We start from the raw sequence: 16,228 nt of genomic DNA on the forward strand, positions 1-16,228 counted from the left end.
AAGACTTTAAAAAAGAACTGCAGCAAACCTTTGTAGCTAACTGACCTTCAAATGCATGGGTATCATCATGATGGTACCCAACATTCCATGTAAATCAAGCCACTTCTTAAAATTAATTGCAGTGGCAGACGATTTTTGATTTCTATAACTTATTAAATACTTCTCAGTTCTAATTTGGAACTCAGAAAATGCTGACTTTGTTTGATCTATCCAAATCTTTTCACTTCATGGGTAACTGAGTGTCTCTTATCATGCAGGCCATCATTACATGGCACTAAGGTACATGCATTATGTTCTAGTCTTTTCAGTTGTATCCAAGTCCAGTGAGTCATTTAACTCTCCTCAAGCATCATTTAAAACCAATACTTTTTCCCCCAGTGTGAATGAATTTTTTAAATTATAAAAAGGATGCTTAAAATGGTTGATTGCTAATTATATTGGTAGGTGATTAAATGTAATTATAAACTTTTCTCTTTAGGTGGCGACAGACAAGGTTGCAGAGAAGTTAAGTTCTACTCTCTCATGGGTGAAGAACACAGTGTCTCACACTGTCAGTCAAATGGCTAGTCAGGTGGCAAGCCCGTCCACTTCATCGCTTCACACTACATCTTCATCAACAACGCTCTCTACACCTGCACTTTCACCAGGATCACCAGCTACACTTAGTCCTGATGACTTGGAGCTTCTCGCAAAATTAGAGGAACAAAACAGGTGAGTTTTGTATTGATCCCTGAACTACTTTTCACTCAAATATTTTTATGTAAAAACTGATAAAAATGTTAGGATTTCACTGCTGTTATTTTATGGTTGTCTTCCACAGTTTTCTGTAATATATTTTTAATCAATGACATTTTACTCGCTGTCCATATGTGCCCATTTTGTTGAAATAGCTTGATGTTTGTATTTAGTGTGATTTGTCAAATTAGTCAAGATATCCAATTAGTTATGAGCAAATGTGATTTAATTGATTTGACTTAAAAAAAATCTTGGCTCATTCATGTTTTTGGTATTTGAATCTGTCTGCAAAAAAAAATGGTAATATATAAATTGTTATCCTGCCAACAAATATTGTGGTTCCCAGTATCTGATGTATTGAAATTTCATGGTTAATTAGGTACTACTCAAAGGAGTTTTTGAAAAAGCTTGTATTTCCCCTATAATTCACCATTAGCAGAATGTATAAATAGATAAATTCTCCTTGTCTGAGTAACATTATACAATTAAAGGTTAACTTTTAAATGGCAATGATTTCAGAGGTAAGCCGGCACTATTTAGAATTTGTAGTGCTGAAGCAGATGTGTGACTCAACTAGTTTGTGGCAGTGTTTATATTCCATTATCACTTATCTCATCTCAGCATATCTTCAATATCATTTCAATTCCGGCATATCTTTTCAATTCCCTTTTCTGTTGTGCTCTTCAAGTTTCCATTCAAAAATTTCAGTCAGTTCCCACAGTGAATAATTCTACATGCTAACCATTCTTTGATTATCTTTTTTTCCCTCTATTTACAAGTTAATAGTCTTTCATTTATGATTCTTACTTTGGGTTTTCCCAGAAGTAGAATCATTTGCTTCACATTTGCAAAATTTGACCAACCTTCCAGGAGTTTCCCAGTTCCCTTTTCTAAAGAGTAAATCTCACCAGACTTTTTTTTAAATCAAGAGCTATGATTTCCCAAAATTAATTTGACTCTTGTAAAAATATAGTGCACTTTCCCCTGTACTCTCATTAACAGAACTGTTATACTATTAGCACAGCCTGACTATGATCCTAAATCCACATTCATTTTTGCCTGTCAGCAATAAATATTCAGTACTTTATTGTTGAGCTGGATCATACTTCACTTGACCTGTGTGTTATGCTTGACCTGTTCAGGATTGTTGTGATTATTCCAGCCCACTGCAATGTAATTATTACTGCTTGCATGATCCTGGTCCTAGAGTGTAGCACAGAAACAGGCCTTTTGGCTTAATTCATCCATGCCAACCAAGATGTCTGTTTAAGCTAGTTCCATTTGCTTACACTTGGCCGATAGCACTTCAAATCTTTCCTATCCATATACCTTACCAAGTGTCTTTCAAATGTTGTTATTGTGCATGCCACATCCACTTCCTCTGGCACTTCATACATATGAACCACCTGCTGGGTGAAGAAATTACATCTGAGGTCCCTTTTAAGTCTTTCCCCTCTCACATTAAACCTATGCTCTCTAGACATTTATTCTTTTTTCCCAGGGTAAAACACGTGCTGTTCAAAGTAAATATGCAGTATACAACCCTGAAGTTCGTCTTCCACAATCAAGAAACAGAAGAACTAAGGAAGCACCTGCCCCAAAGAAAAACATCAGACGTCAAACCCCTTCTCCCCCGCGTAAAAAAAAATGCATATGTCACCAAAAAAGAGTGAAAACACAGAATATAGAAATACAAAATCAAAAAACATACTTCAGCTCAGTTCAGTCTTCGTTATCTGCGGGCTGACCTGATTCAAAAATTCCCCAAAAGTTGTAAGAAAAAAAAGTGAGCAGAACTGGAATACATCGTAAACTTGAGAGTCCAAATCTAGAATTTGCGTTGATTAAACCTTGCTACAGCACCATCCGCTGACAGCATTCGGTGAGAGAGAGAGATCACTCAAATGCAAGCACCTTCCTTCAGGAGCAGCGAGCGAGAGGCTGGTAGACAGTGCTGAACACTCGCTCACTCTCTGCACCTGCCTCAATGATTTCAGTCCTCCTTGGTGCTTTAATTGGTGAGATTGGCAAGAGATGGAGTCGATCATGGGCTTGTGCCCTGTCTCCTGGCTTTCTGGCCTCCATGCTGCACACTTTGGTTGCAGCTTCATGGAACACTCTTGGAAACAGCAAAGGGCCGGATTGCCCAATTAGCCCGAAATCACACTGCCAGAGTGTAGATTACAGGCTAAAACAGTAGTAGGACCATATCTGAGATTAAAAAAAAAGTTGTAAAAGAAGTGTGTAGTATTGTCGTGCAGTGTGTTAAAACTCTGACTAAACACCAAGTTAAACCAGAGCCAATGAAGACAGAGTCCTACCTAGTAAGGTTAACCATTTACTGTTCACTCTTCCACATTAAAATCGTATGGTGAAAACTGTTGATAAAAAAATACAAACATATACAGCGCCTGTTTCATTCTGGAGACCACGCGCACTCTCATCTTTTAGCGAGTGTCTCCAGCCGCCCCGAGTAGCGAGTGAAGGGGACTGAGTCAAACCACCATCGGGCTCGAGCCAACCCCGCGTTTGAAATTGAAAAGCTGGCACGTGGGCTGCCCCAACCGCCGCTTCCTTAACAGAAACCGCGTTAATATTTTTTACTTCAAATACATTCTTATGAACTTATGGCATTGCTTCTATAATGTTTCTTTGTGGGTAGAAACAGAGCTTTTCACGATCATGCTGCACGCACGGCACCCGCCTTCACACCTTCCCGAACTGGAGGTTACACATAAGACGCGGTGAAAGCGGGGGGTAACATCATCACATGCCGTGATATACCATAGACAGTGGATTTACCTTTGTTATACTGTAACTTAATTATCAACCTTTAACTTTAACTAGAAAATAGTTACAAACAAATCATTTAAAGCGTAGACACAACAAAGGCAAATAAATGCCTTAAGGGCAACACAAAGTGAAAGGAATTGCTTCATGTTGAGGATGTCACCTTCGGTCGTGTTTGCTGACACAATCTTTATTCTTGCCCCTCATGATTTGAAGCACCTTGTAAGGTCACTCTCAGTCTCTTATGCTCAAACAAATACCCAGCTGCTCTTTGTAACTCAGACCTTTAAGAGTGCAATCTTCTTTGCACACTTTCCAGTTTAATGACATCTTTCCAACAATAGGATAGCCAAAAATGTACATAATATTATAGGTATGGCCTTGCCAATATCTAGTACAACTGTAACATAACGTCCCATCTTCCATACTCAACGCCCTGACTAATGAACGTCAGCATATCAATGCCTCTTTCACCTCCCTATGATGCCAGTTGTAGAAAACTATGTACTTCTTGGTTCTTCTGGTCAATGACACTCACCAGGGTCTTACCATTCACTGAAATTCCTAGTCTGAGTTAACTTCTCAAAATGTAGCTTGTACTAATCTACATTGGTCCTGCAGATCCAATTGAACTGGAAGCCTCGCTCTTATGGGCAACCATGAGGTGGAATGGTGTGCAAGACAATACTGTTTGTTTCTGGATAACCTGTACTTGGTGGCCTCTTGACAGTTTTCAAATATTTTTAATTATCTCTCAACTGAATTTAAAAGTCTCTTAACTGAATTTAAAAGTAGTTGAAATGAATCAAAATGTCATAATGCATACTTAATTGATATATTAGCTGAAATATTGTTATGACAAATTTGAAACAAAAGCCAAATCATTTACCTGTCATTTATTATTGTGAGATATCATATAATATCTTACTTTGAATTAGATTGTCACTGACTTGGACTGTGCTTCACTGTTTGCTGCTTAAGGCTACAGTAAGCTCTTCCAGTGACCAAATGGGATTGCACAAAATATGATGGCTGTGGCTAGTGTAAAACTGAAGAGTCAGATGTGAAGTATCTCCAGCTCTTCATCAAAATACAAGTGATGTCCACCCAAGGGTTCATCGCTATGTATAGAGGTGGTACAAAAGATCAGAAATGAGATGAGGTTTGGTTTGCTGTCTGTCATGAGTTCTGGAGAGAACTTGTTAATGCCAATATTTTCAAACAGCTTTGTTGTCTTGTGTTGCTAACTTGACTTTGCTCAAATATATTGCAGGATCCTTGAGAACAGCACCATTGTAATTATAGAACATAGAACATAGAATAGTACAGCACAGTATAGGCCCTTCGGCCCACAATTTTGTGCCGACCCTCAAACCCTGCCTCCCATATAAGCCCCCACCTTAGATTCCTCCATATACCTGTCTAGTAGTCTCTTAATCTTCACTAGTGTATCTGCCTCCACCACTGACTCAGGCAGTGCATTCCACGCACCAACCACTCTGAGTAAAAAACCTTCCTCTAATATCCCCCTTGAAATTCCCACCCCTTACCTTAAAGCCATGTCCTCTTGTATTGAGCAGTGGTGCCCTGGGGAAGAGGCGCTGGCTATCCACTCTATCTATTCCTCTTATTATCTTGTACACCTCTATCATGTCTCCTCTCATCCTCCTCCTCTCCTCCAAAGAGTAAAGCCCTAGCTCCCTTAATCTCTGATCATAATGCATGCTTTCTAAACCAGGCAGCATCCTGGTAGATCTCCTCTGTACCCTTTCCAATGCTTCCACATCCTTCCTATAGTGAGGTGACCAGAACTGGACACAGTATTCCAAGTGTGGCCTAACCAGAGTTTTATAGAACTGCATCATTACATCGCGACTCTTAAACTCTATCCCTCGACTTATGAAAGCTAACACCCCATAAGCTTTCTTAACTACCCTATCCACCTGTGAGGCAACTTTCAGGGATCTGTGGACATGTACCCCGAGATCCCTCTGCTCCTCCACACTATCAAGTATCCTGCCATTTACTTTGTACTCTGCCTTGGAGTTTGCCCTTCCAGAGTGTACCACCTCACACTTCTCCAGGTTGAACTCCATCTGCCACTTCTCAGCCCTCTTCTGCATCCTATCAATGTAATTATGCCACCAGTGTAGTAAGCTAAAGGCATCAATTACAGATGCATTGACATGAATTCACACCTTCAATGGAGCATGTAAATTCAGAGTTGAGTAAATGTTCATGCCAGAAATTGTAAATATACATAACAAAAGTAATGGATTGATGTTAAAAGCTTAGTTTGTTCATCATTGTCCTTTAGAGATTGAAATCCTGTCTTCTTTCATTTGGGCCTTGTAACAACAACTCATTGGAATATCCTTGACCCTTAGTTGTCCTTTGAAATGACCACGCAGCTGTTTCAAACAGATATTGACCCAACCATCAGATTTGGACGACACAATGCCAAAAATGCTTGTTAGTGGAATCACCTGACAGTCAAGCAACGGTCTGATTTCATTCACGCTGAAAGAATCATGCTGTAGCGTGGATGAAATCACTGGAGAGACAGAGTCACTGGTAGATACAAAGCAGCTTCTTTATTCGACACAGCAAGGTACAGCAGACATCATACGGACGGAGACGCTTTCGGTAGAAAGGTCTGCTAGCTCAATGTGGGCTCGATATTTATATGCTAAACACAAAGGCAATCGCTATTTAGAAAGTTAGAGACAATGCTTCCTTTTGAAGTTAGATACGAAACATCACACCTTTGGACTTCATCCTTTCCTTTCGACGCCAGCATGTCTGGGTTGGTATCCACAGCCTTTAGGAATGCAAGTTAAATCCACAATACATTTATTTGGCATTTTACGTGCTAACATAGAAGACAATTAATATTTATAAAGTATAGATAATACTGTCTTCGAAACTACAGCATTTGGTCAAACTACGGCACCAGAAGCATCTGGTCTTCACACCTTTTTAGGAAGCGCATTGTTGTGGACTCAATCCACAGTACTTTGTCAAATAGAAGTCTGGTGGCCAAAGTTATTTAAGTGTAAACGAATCATCTGCCCAAAAAAAAACTCACTCTAACAAATCATACATTTCAGACAATGTCCCCATCATTGTCCCTGGATACGTCCTATTTCAGCTGCACACCAGTCTTCCAGCGAAACCAGTGAGGTGGTGTACAGTTGGGAGATAGTGATTCTATACACAAGCAATTATGGCAGCTTTGACCTTCTGAACAGGATTCTCTACCTCCACACCTTGTAGGTTGGTTCTCCTTTCTGTTGACACCATTTTAAGGGTCACAGAGTAAGCAGAGGCACAGGAAGTATTCTGTTTTGGGGACTTCAGTGTCCTTCACTAATTATGGTTTGGTAGATCCATTACTGTTAAAATGCCAAAATACAGGATGAGTGACTAGGCCTGTAGTTTGCTGGAGAGAACCAACTAAAAAGAAGAGAAAACTACTTTATCTCATCTTCCACCATTTATTTTACAAGTACTTGATAGTATTGGTAGGGGTGACCGGTGCACATTCCTGGGTGGGGGGGGGCATAGTCTGTCTTCAGCTTGGGGCAACCCTCAATTTTGTTGTGTGGTAAGACCACCTTACCAAAAGGGATAGTTTAAAAACAGATTCAGCTGGAACTAGCACTCCTAGACTTCGTCAAAACTATCGTAAACATTTAGTTTTGTGAAAAAAAATTCAAAAGCTGAAAAAAAGATTAACAAGCCATTTAGATTCAATAGCCTTGGAAAGATTTAAGGGATTATTAGTGTAGGGATGCTCTGATATGAAAGTTTTAAAATTGGCAAACCCTTGCCTCAGTCTCCTGTGGCAGTTCATTGGCATTCATATCAGGGGTAGAGAAGGTTCCCTGCGTCTTCTCTAATTGGTCAAGACCAAGTGCTGGACATGTAGACTAAATATACACTCGCACAGAGAACAGTAGGAGGAATCCAGAGATTTGTTGAAGCCGACTGCCCAGCAATTAATCACTGGAGATTTTTGCTTTCACACGTGGACATATGGAAATCTTGAATTGATTAATTGGTTACGTAGGGGCATTGGGGACAATGCTGACAGTTTCACCATTGATATCTTGCAGAATGTAGCCATTAATTTTCTGTTTGTATTGCTTAGTTTGCAGGTTAGCTGCAGCAATGTCTGATCCTGAGTGAAGGTCTGTATGTTATTGCAACATTATCAGGACATGCTCAGTACTTGAAAATGAGGTATGATTAGTGGGAGGAGACTCACTTGTTTAAAGTCCAGAAGGCAGAGCTAGCTTTGTTTGTTCAGGTTAACTGGACAGTGTGCTTGGTGCTTGTTGATTTGTATTTTGAAGTTACATTGGAGAATTATGAGCCTCGCAAGGTAGGGGGTATTTTCATTGAGAAGTGTTCTGTTTTGTGTAGAAGCTGACCATTATTCACGGCTTGCCAAAACATATTGGCAGCTGGTAGTTCAGTGAAGTCGATTATCTTAATATTCTAATCAATGATTTCCAATTTGTTTAATTGACTTAATATTCATTCATCATTCTTCTCACTATTTACGTGTTGTGTCCCTATCAATCTTTCATTCTGTGTACTGAGTTTTATGACCCAGATGAATGGCAACTGTCACGTGGCCTCTGCGGGTTGTATGGAGGCCTGGTGGGGGAGTGGAGGCTGTGGGAGTTAAAGACAGGCCATGATGGGAGTGAATTGTGAAGACTGCTGTTGTGAACAACGTGTTTTTGTCCATTTATGTGTGTAATACACCCTATCCTCGTTATATGCGTCTTCAGACAATGCGGGTTCACAGTTATGCGAGGAACCTATTTCTACCAACGTCTCGTTATATGCGTCCAAAACTCACAGTTATGCGAGGAGCACTGCTTTCCCGCCAATACAAGTCACGTGCGCACACCTCAGTCTCACTGTTGGGACGAGAAGCACCGCTTTCCCGCCAATACAAGTCAGGTGCGCGCGCCTCACAATCTCTCTCCCGCCACTCTCGCATTGGTTTTGGCAAGGTGTGGATGCGCGATCTTAAACTTTTGTTGGTTTTACCTACGGTGCAATGATTTTGCGCTTGAAATATTTAATTATGCCTCCTAAGTGTCCGATGTCATGTCCTGTGCCATCAGCTGAGCGGCAGAGAACAGCTTTAACACTTGGGAAAAAAATTTGGAAATTATAAACAGCGCGGCATCAGCTGAAGGTAACACAGCTCTGGGACGCTACTGCCGGGAACAGAATCTTGCCTTTAAACTTCTTTTGTTGCTTGACAATGCGCCAGCCCATCGTAAACATTTGGATAGCATTCATCCTAACATAACAGTGCATTTCCTACCGCTTAACACAACATCGCTGATTCAGCCATTCGACCAAAGTGTAATCCACATTCAAGGCGTGTGTATTTTTTTACTGCAAACTATCTCTCAGATACTGCAAGCAACAGATGATTTTGAAAATCCCGGGAGTTTACCAACGGTGAGGGAATGGTGGAAGTCAGAACACTTGGCACAAATAGCGATGGACATGGACCCACATTTAGAACGGAGTTAGCATTTTAGACGTTCCCTGCCGTCAACCCTTCTTGCCTACAAGCAAATTTAAAACAAAATGCTGCCAAGCAAACAACCCCCACCTCTTTATTCAAATTGGTAACACCTTCTGCTGCCGGCAGTTCTAAGAGTTCTGTGAGTCTTCCTTCACCCTTTGCTGTGCTTGATATGATCCTGACGACCATCCACCATATCTATGTAAAGCTGCCCGACACCACAACAACCACTTATCTCTCCCGGAGCAAACACACCTGCCACCGTTGGTGAGTACTATACACCCTCGGATGTTAACTTTCTATGATTTATTACATCGACTATTACTTAAATTGATGAAATATAATACAAATGTTGTCTTGTAGTACTGCTTTTGTGTCATATTGGTATGAAAATGTTAATAAATTACAGATAAAACATATTTGGGAAGCCCTATTTTCTCTATTTAAATAATTGTTCACATTATGCCTCAACTTTGAGGAATGTATCCCCCGCATATAACGAGGATAGGGTGTATGTTTGAGCTTGAAGTGTATGTCTGCAGAACCGAGTCACCAATTGTCTTGACCCTCCTTGCCACTGAACTAAGATCTTGGTCTGTGGATATTATGTAGTGACACCTCTTAGTAAAAGGACTCTAGCACAGGCGTGTTACACTCACTAATGAAGTGAAAGCAAGTTACGTTTTATCCAGAATGTTTGCCTTACAAGGTGACCTATGCTTAACTATATTGTACAAGCCGATTACTTAGTAGCACAAAATTGTTTTTGGAAAACAGCAGCAAGTAATGAGATCAGAGGCTAAAGGAATAAGAAGTAAGTTTTAAAAAAACTGGTGACGTATCCAGAGATGAATCAAATGAAAGTGCTACAGAAGTTGGAGATTAGTTTCCATATAGCTTTTGGCAGAGATGAAATATTTTAATAGCTGCTTTTAAAAATTGTGTTGTTTAGGAGTACAAGTTTATTGTCAAAGTCAAACATACCTAAGGGTATAAATGGCATGAAATTGAACTTTTTACTGCTGAAGCATAGTACATTACAAACAGGTTCATGGCAGATGCTATCTCTCTGGCCCTATATTCATTTTTGGAGCATTTGGATGGTAAAGAAAACTAAGTTACTCTATTGTTTATTGACCACAGCTCTATCTTCAATACTATAATTCCAATCAAACTCACCTGCAAACTCCTGGTTCTGGGACCCAACACTTCCCTTTGTAACCTGACACTTGACTTCCTGACCAACACATTGCAACCATAAAGGATATGCAGCAACATCTCTGCCATGATTATTCTCAATGCTGATTCCTCACAAGGCTGCATCCTCAGCCCTTAACATCCTCACGATTCCATCTACAAGTTTGCACATGATATTTCCTTAGAAGACCTCATCTTAAATATTGATGAGTCACAGTGCAAGAGGGAGATAGAGAGCAGAATGACGTAGTTCATGACAACACCTTTCCCTCAATGCCAGCAAAACTAAAGAGCTGGTCATTGACTTCAGGAAAGGGGAATTGCACATTTTCCAGTTTACATCAGTGGTTCCAAATTTGAGAGGGTTCAGAGCTTCAATTTCCTAGGAGTGAACATCACCAGTTGCTTGCCTTATTCCATCCATGTCGGTGCTCTGGCCAGGAAAGCACACCAGTACCACTGGTTCCTTTGACCCTATCAATGCACCGCAAAAGCATCCTATCCAGGAGCATCATGCCTTGGTATGGCAATTGCTGTGCCTGTGACCACAAGTACCTGCAGAAGAGTAATGGACACAGCTCAGTACATTATGGAGACCAGCCTCTCTCTACATAGAGTTTGTGTACATTTCCCTCTGCCTTAGTAAAGCAGCCAGCTTAAGCTAACACCTTAACCAACCTGCATTCTATTTTTTCCATCAGGCAGAAGATGCAAAACCCTGAAAGTACATAACACCACACTCAAGGACAGTGTCTGTCTTTCTGATGTAAGACGTATCGAATGGTCTGATACAATAGATGGGCTTTTGACCTCACAATCTATGTTGCGCCTTATTGTCTACCCACACTGTTAGTTCTCTGCTACTATAACACTTTATTCTGTATCTGTATTGTTTGACTTTGTACTAGCTTCATGCACCGTTGGAATGAATTGATCTGTAGGAACAATATACATGACAAGTTTTTCACTGTACGTGTGCCAATCATGAATGAATTTACTAATTTACAGTTGACCAATTTACATGAAAAACATGATGTACGTGAGCTTAAATTAACATTTTTATTTTGTCATTTATGTATAAAATAAGTTAAGCACATTAGTGCAAATTAAGGGAAATATAGTCTGAGGTAGAATTAGAGTTTTTCAGGAATGAACAGTGAGTTGTGAGATATAGTGAAAAATAAGAAGAAAGATGAAAGGGGACAAACAGAGTTTGGACTGCATGATATCCTGTCAATTTATTTATTATTTGATTATATTGAATCCTGAAACTGCTGCCTACCAGTCTGGGCCTTCAGCAGATGGTAAGACCATAAGACAGGAGCAGAATTAGGCCATTCAGCCCATCGGATCTGCTCTGCTATTTCATCATGGCTGATTCATTTCTGGATGAACCCCATTCCTCTGTCTTCTTCCTGTAACTTTTGACAGCATGACTAATCAAGGACTTAACCTCCCCCTTAAATACATCCAATGACCTGGCCTCCACAGCCACCTCCGGCTACGAATTCCACAGATTCAGTACCCCCTGGCTAAAGAAATGCCTCCTTATCTCTTTACTAAATGGGTGTCCCTCTACTCAGAGGTGATGCCCTCTGGTCCTCGACTACCCCAACACGGGAAACATTCTCCTCACACCCACTCCATCTAAGTATTTCAACTTTTGATAGGTTTTTATGAGATTTCCCCCCCCCACCCCAATTCTTCCAAATGTCAGCAAGTACAGGCCCAGAGCCATCAATTGCTCCTCATACGATAAGCCTTTCATTCACACAATCATTCTTGTGAACCTCCAATGAACCCTTTCTTTTCTTAGATAAGGGTCCCAAAATTACTCTCAATGCCTCATCAATACCTTAAGAAATCTCAGCATTACATCATTGCTTTTATTTTCTAGTCCCCTTGAAATGAATGCTGGCATTGCATGTGCCTTCCTCACTATTGACTCAACCTGCAAATTAGTCTTTAGGGAATTCTGTGCAAGGACTTAAGTTCCTTGCACCTTGGAATTTTTGAATTTTCTCCTCATTTAAAAGATGGTGAATGCTTTTTATTCCTTCTACCAAAGTGCATGACAGTACACTTTCTGACACCGTGTTCCTTCTGCCACTTCTTTGCCCATTCTCCTAATCCACCAAAGTCCTTCTGCAGGCTCCCTGCTTCCTCAATACTACTTGCCCCTCCACCTGTTTTCATATCGTCCACAAACTTGGCCACAAAGCCATCAATTCCACCATCCAAATCATTGACATAAAAAGTAAAAAGAAGTGGTCCCAGCATCGACCCCTGTGGAACACCACTAGTCATTGGCAGCCAATTAGAAAACGCTCCCTTTATTCCCACTCTTTGCCTTCTGCCGGTTAGCCAATCACCTATCCAAGCAAGTATCTTTCCTGTAATACCATAGGCTCTTATCTTGTTAAGCAGCCTCACGCACAGCGCCTTTGCAAAGGCCTTCCGAAAATCCAAGTACACAATATACACCAATTCTCCTTTGTGTATCCTGCTTGTTATTTCCTCAAAGAATTCCAACAGGTTTGCCAGGCAAGATTTTACCTTGAGGAAAATGTTGACTTTGGCCTATTTTATCATGTGCCTCTTTCAGAACACCAGGGTGTGGTCCATTTGGTCCAGGTGACTTGTCTTATCTTCCGATGTTTCAGTTTCCCTAGTAATAGCAACTGCACTTGCTTCTGTCCCCTGAGGCTCTTGAAATTCTGGCATACAGCTAGTGTTTTCCACAGTGAAGTCTGATGCAAAATACTTAGTGGTGCTAGGAAGTTTGTGAACCCTGTAGAAATTTCTCCATTTCTTTGTAACTATGACCTAAAATGTGATCAGATTTTCACATGTCCTAAAACTAGATAAAGAGAACCCAATTAAATAAATAATACAAAAACTTGCTCATTTATTGAGAAAAATGATCCAATATTACATGTTTGTTGGAAAAAGTATGTGAACCTTTGCTGTCAGTAACTGATGTGACCCCCTCGTACAGGAATAACTTCAACCAAACCTTACTGGTAACTATTGATCAGTCCTGCACATTGGCTTGGAAGAATTTTAGGCCATTCCTCCTTAGAAAACTGCTTCAGCTCTGGGATGAACTGCTTGCTTCAGGTCCTTCCACAATATTTTTTATTGGATTACAGTCAGGACTTTGACTTGGCCATTCCAAAACAAGAATATTCTTCTTTTTAAACCATTCGGTTGTTGACTTACTCTTGTCTTTCTGATCATTGTCTTGTTGCATTATCCAACTTCTATTAAGCTTCAGGTGGTGGACTGCTGCCCTGACATTCTCTTGTGTAAGGGGTCTCTTCTTTTATGTTACTGCGTAGACTAATTAAAATGGCTTCTTTGTTATGTTAACTGCTGAGAAAGTTCTCTCACTAGCAACTTGTTTGGGTTATATTATTGATAAGAGAGCGGAAGAACCATTTGGGATAGATGTTACTCTTTCTGGTGTGTCTAACTGATTGTGATGTGCGGGTTTTTGGGGAGAAGGTGCAATGGACAGAGAGAGTGGACAAGGTACTGTGAGCTGGCTAACGGGGTCAGACCCCGAGCAGGAGTCCGAGGTCCAGGGTCTTCGTCGAGGAGAAGAGACAGAGACAGACTCGTGTGGAGCACCTGGTCGACCACTGTGATTGGTCCCTGGCGGCAGGTCGAGGTGGTCAGAAGGGATCGAATGGTGAGGAGAGGATCGTTACTAGAGCTCCAACTGTTGTGCACAAAGAGATTGAACTTTCAGTGTGGCGCCTTTTATTTTCCTTTTATAGTTTATCTCTCTTAATTATATAGTTCCAGTAATATCTGTAAACTGTAATTCATTTAATTGTATATGGTGTATTGTCTGTTATTTGGCAGGGTGGGGTACATCACACTGCATCCACCAAAATTAATTACCCAGTTCGGCGGGGCCAAGGGCTGTTTCCCTGGACGACAGCGAGTTGAGCGACCCTGAGGCTTGCCGGAGGGGGCTACACTTATAAAGTGTATTGATATAATTTTGAATTCATTGTTCCCTCAACCATTGCAAGCTGTCCAGGCCCTGCAAAGCAGCCCCAAACCATGATATGTCTACTATAAGCCTACTGACTCTCACAGCTATCTGGACTATTCCTCTTCTCACCCTGTCTCTTGCAAAAACGCCATCCCCTTCTCACAATTCCTCCATCTCCACCGCATCTGCTCTCAGGATGAGGCTTTTCATTCTAGGACGAAGGAGATGTCTTCCTTTTTTAAAGAAAGGGACTTCCCTTCCTCCACTATCAACTGTGACTCGGCTTAAGGTCTTGTTTCAGCCAGGAACCCGGCCATCCAGGATTAAGTGTCGGCTTCGGGGCCCGACCCAATTGACAGCCCGGGCCCCCGGCAGCTGGAAGTGGCAGCGGAGCCTCCCTCATTACTCAGCCTGACCCGGAGCGTCCGACGACACGACCCGCCAATCGATTCCCACGGGATGCGTCCACCAACCGCAAAGAGCTGACAACACACTGCATCGATGGAAACCTGGAAAGATGCACAACTTACCAAGGAAGCATGAGAAAAGAGCTGGGCTGCTGGTCAGATTGAAGCTGAGGGGCTTCAGGGTCCCTTTGCCCACCATCCTACTAGCTAATGTGCAAGCCATAGAGAACAAGGTGGATGATCTTAAAGGGAGACTCACCTACTGCAGGGTGATGCAGAACTGCTGTGTATTCTGTTTCACCGAGACCTGGCTCTCCCCTGCCACCCCCAACTGTGCCATCCGACTGGAGGGATTTTTGATCCATCGGATGGACCGCACGACGTCTTTGGGCAAGACGAGGGGAAGTGGTGTCTGCCTACTGATCAACACTGCGTGGTGCTCGGACCTGCAGCCCGGACCTGGAACACCTGTCGGTGAAGTGTCGTCCCTACTATCTGCCACGGGAATGCACCTCGGTCATACTGACAGCGGTCTACATTCCCCCCCCAGAGGGATGTGGAGTGTGCTCTGAACATACTGTATGCCAACATCAGTGAACTTGAGACCAGGTATCCGGAGGCTTTGCTCATTACGGCCGGGGACCTTAACCAGGCCAACCTCAGAAAAGCGCTGCCAAAGTTATACCAACCCGTCTCCTGCCCCATTAGAGGCCCGACTATACTTGACCACTGCTACACAGCAGTCAAGGATGGCTACCGTTCCATCCCACGACCTCACTTCGGAAAATTGGACCATCAGGCCGTACTCCTCCTCCCAGCTTACAAACAGAAACAAAGTGGGAGGTCATGGTGTCAAAAGTAGTGTCCCGTTGGATGGAGGAAACGGATGTGGTCCTCCGTGACTGCTTTGAATCGGTGGACTGGTTAGTATTCAAGGACTCGGCAGCAAACCTCGATGAGTATGCCTCAGCTGTCACAGACTTTATTTGGAAATGCACAGAGGACTGTGTGTCTCGCAAGACGGTCCAGGTATTCCCTAGCCAGAAACCTTGGATGAATTATGAGGTCAAGTCCCTTTTAAAGGCTAGAGCTGCGGCTTTTAGGTCCAGGGATACCAGTCGCTATACGGAATCCAGGCGTGAACTCCGGAAAGCCATTAAGGGCGCCAAGAGGCAATATCGAGCCAAGTTGGAAGCCCAGGCTAACCAGGGGGAATGCCAGTAGACTATGGCAGGGTCTAAATGAGATCACTGGGCACAAAGAAAAGGCTGGGAATATCAATAACTGTGGTGCTTCTCTTCTTGACGAACTTAATGTATTCTACGCAAGATTTGAACAAAAGAGGAGCGTCCCACTCCCTCCGAATGAACCGGACCTGGTGGCATCGAGATTCATCGTCACCGAGGAGGACGTTAGAAGGGCCTTCCTGAAGATAAATCCAAGGAAGGCGACGGGCCCGGATGGCATCCCAGGACAGGTACTCGGGGCCTGTGCAAGTGAGCTAGCTGGAGTGTTTGCTAACATCTTCAACTG

At 42.1% G+C, this 16,228-nt stretch overlaps 1 protein-coding gene across 6 annotated transcripts in view; it reads left to right on the plus strand.

The window, feature by feature from the left end:
* Positions 1-16,228, plus strand: part of evi5a (ecotropic viral integration site 5a) — a 292,185-nt gene that overhangs the window by 49,318 nt on the left and 226,639 nt on the right. For 4 of the 6 annotated variants that reach the window (XM_063064647.1, XM_063064648.1, XM_063064649.1 and 1 more), the window contains one exon: positions 479-711. In XM_063064647.1, the coding sequence (XP_062920717.1) occupies positions 479-711 (233 nt within the window). Of the gene's footprint in view, positions 1-478; positions 712-7,493; positions 7,913-16,228 lie in introns of those variants that run through there. The other 2 variants (XM_063064651.1, XM_063064652.1) reach the window with 2 other exon arrangements.

Source organism: Mobula hypostoma, chromosome 12, assembly GCF_963921235.1.
Source record: "Mobula hypostoma chromosome 12, sMobHyp1.1, whole genome shotgun sequence".
Lineage (NCBI taxonomy): Eukaryota > Metazoa > Chordata > Chondrichthyes > Myliobatiformes > Myliobatidae > Mobula > Mobula hypostoma.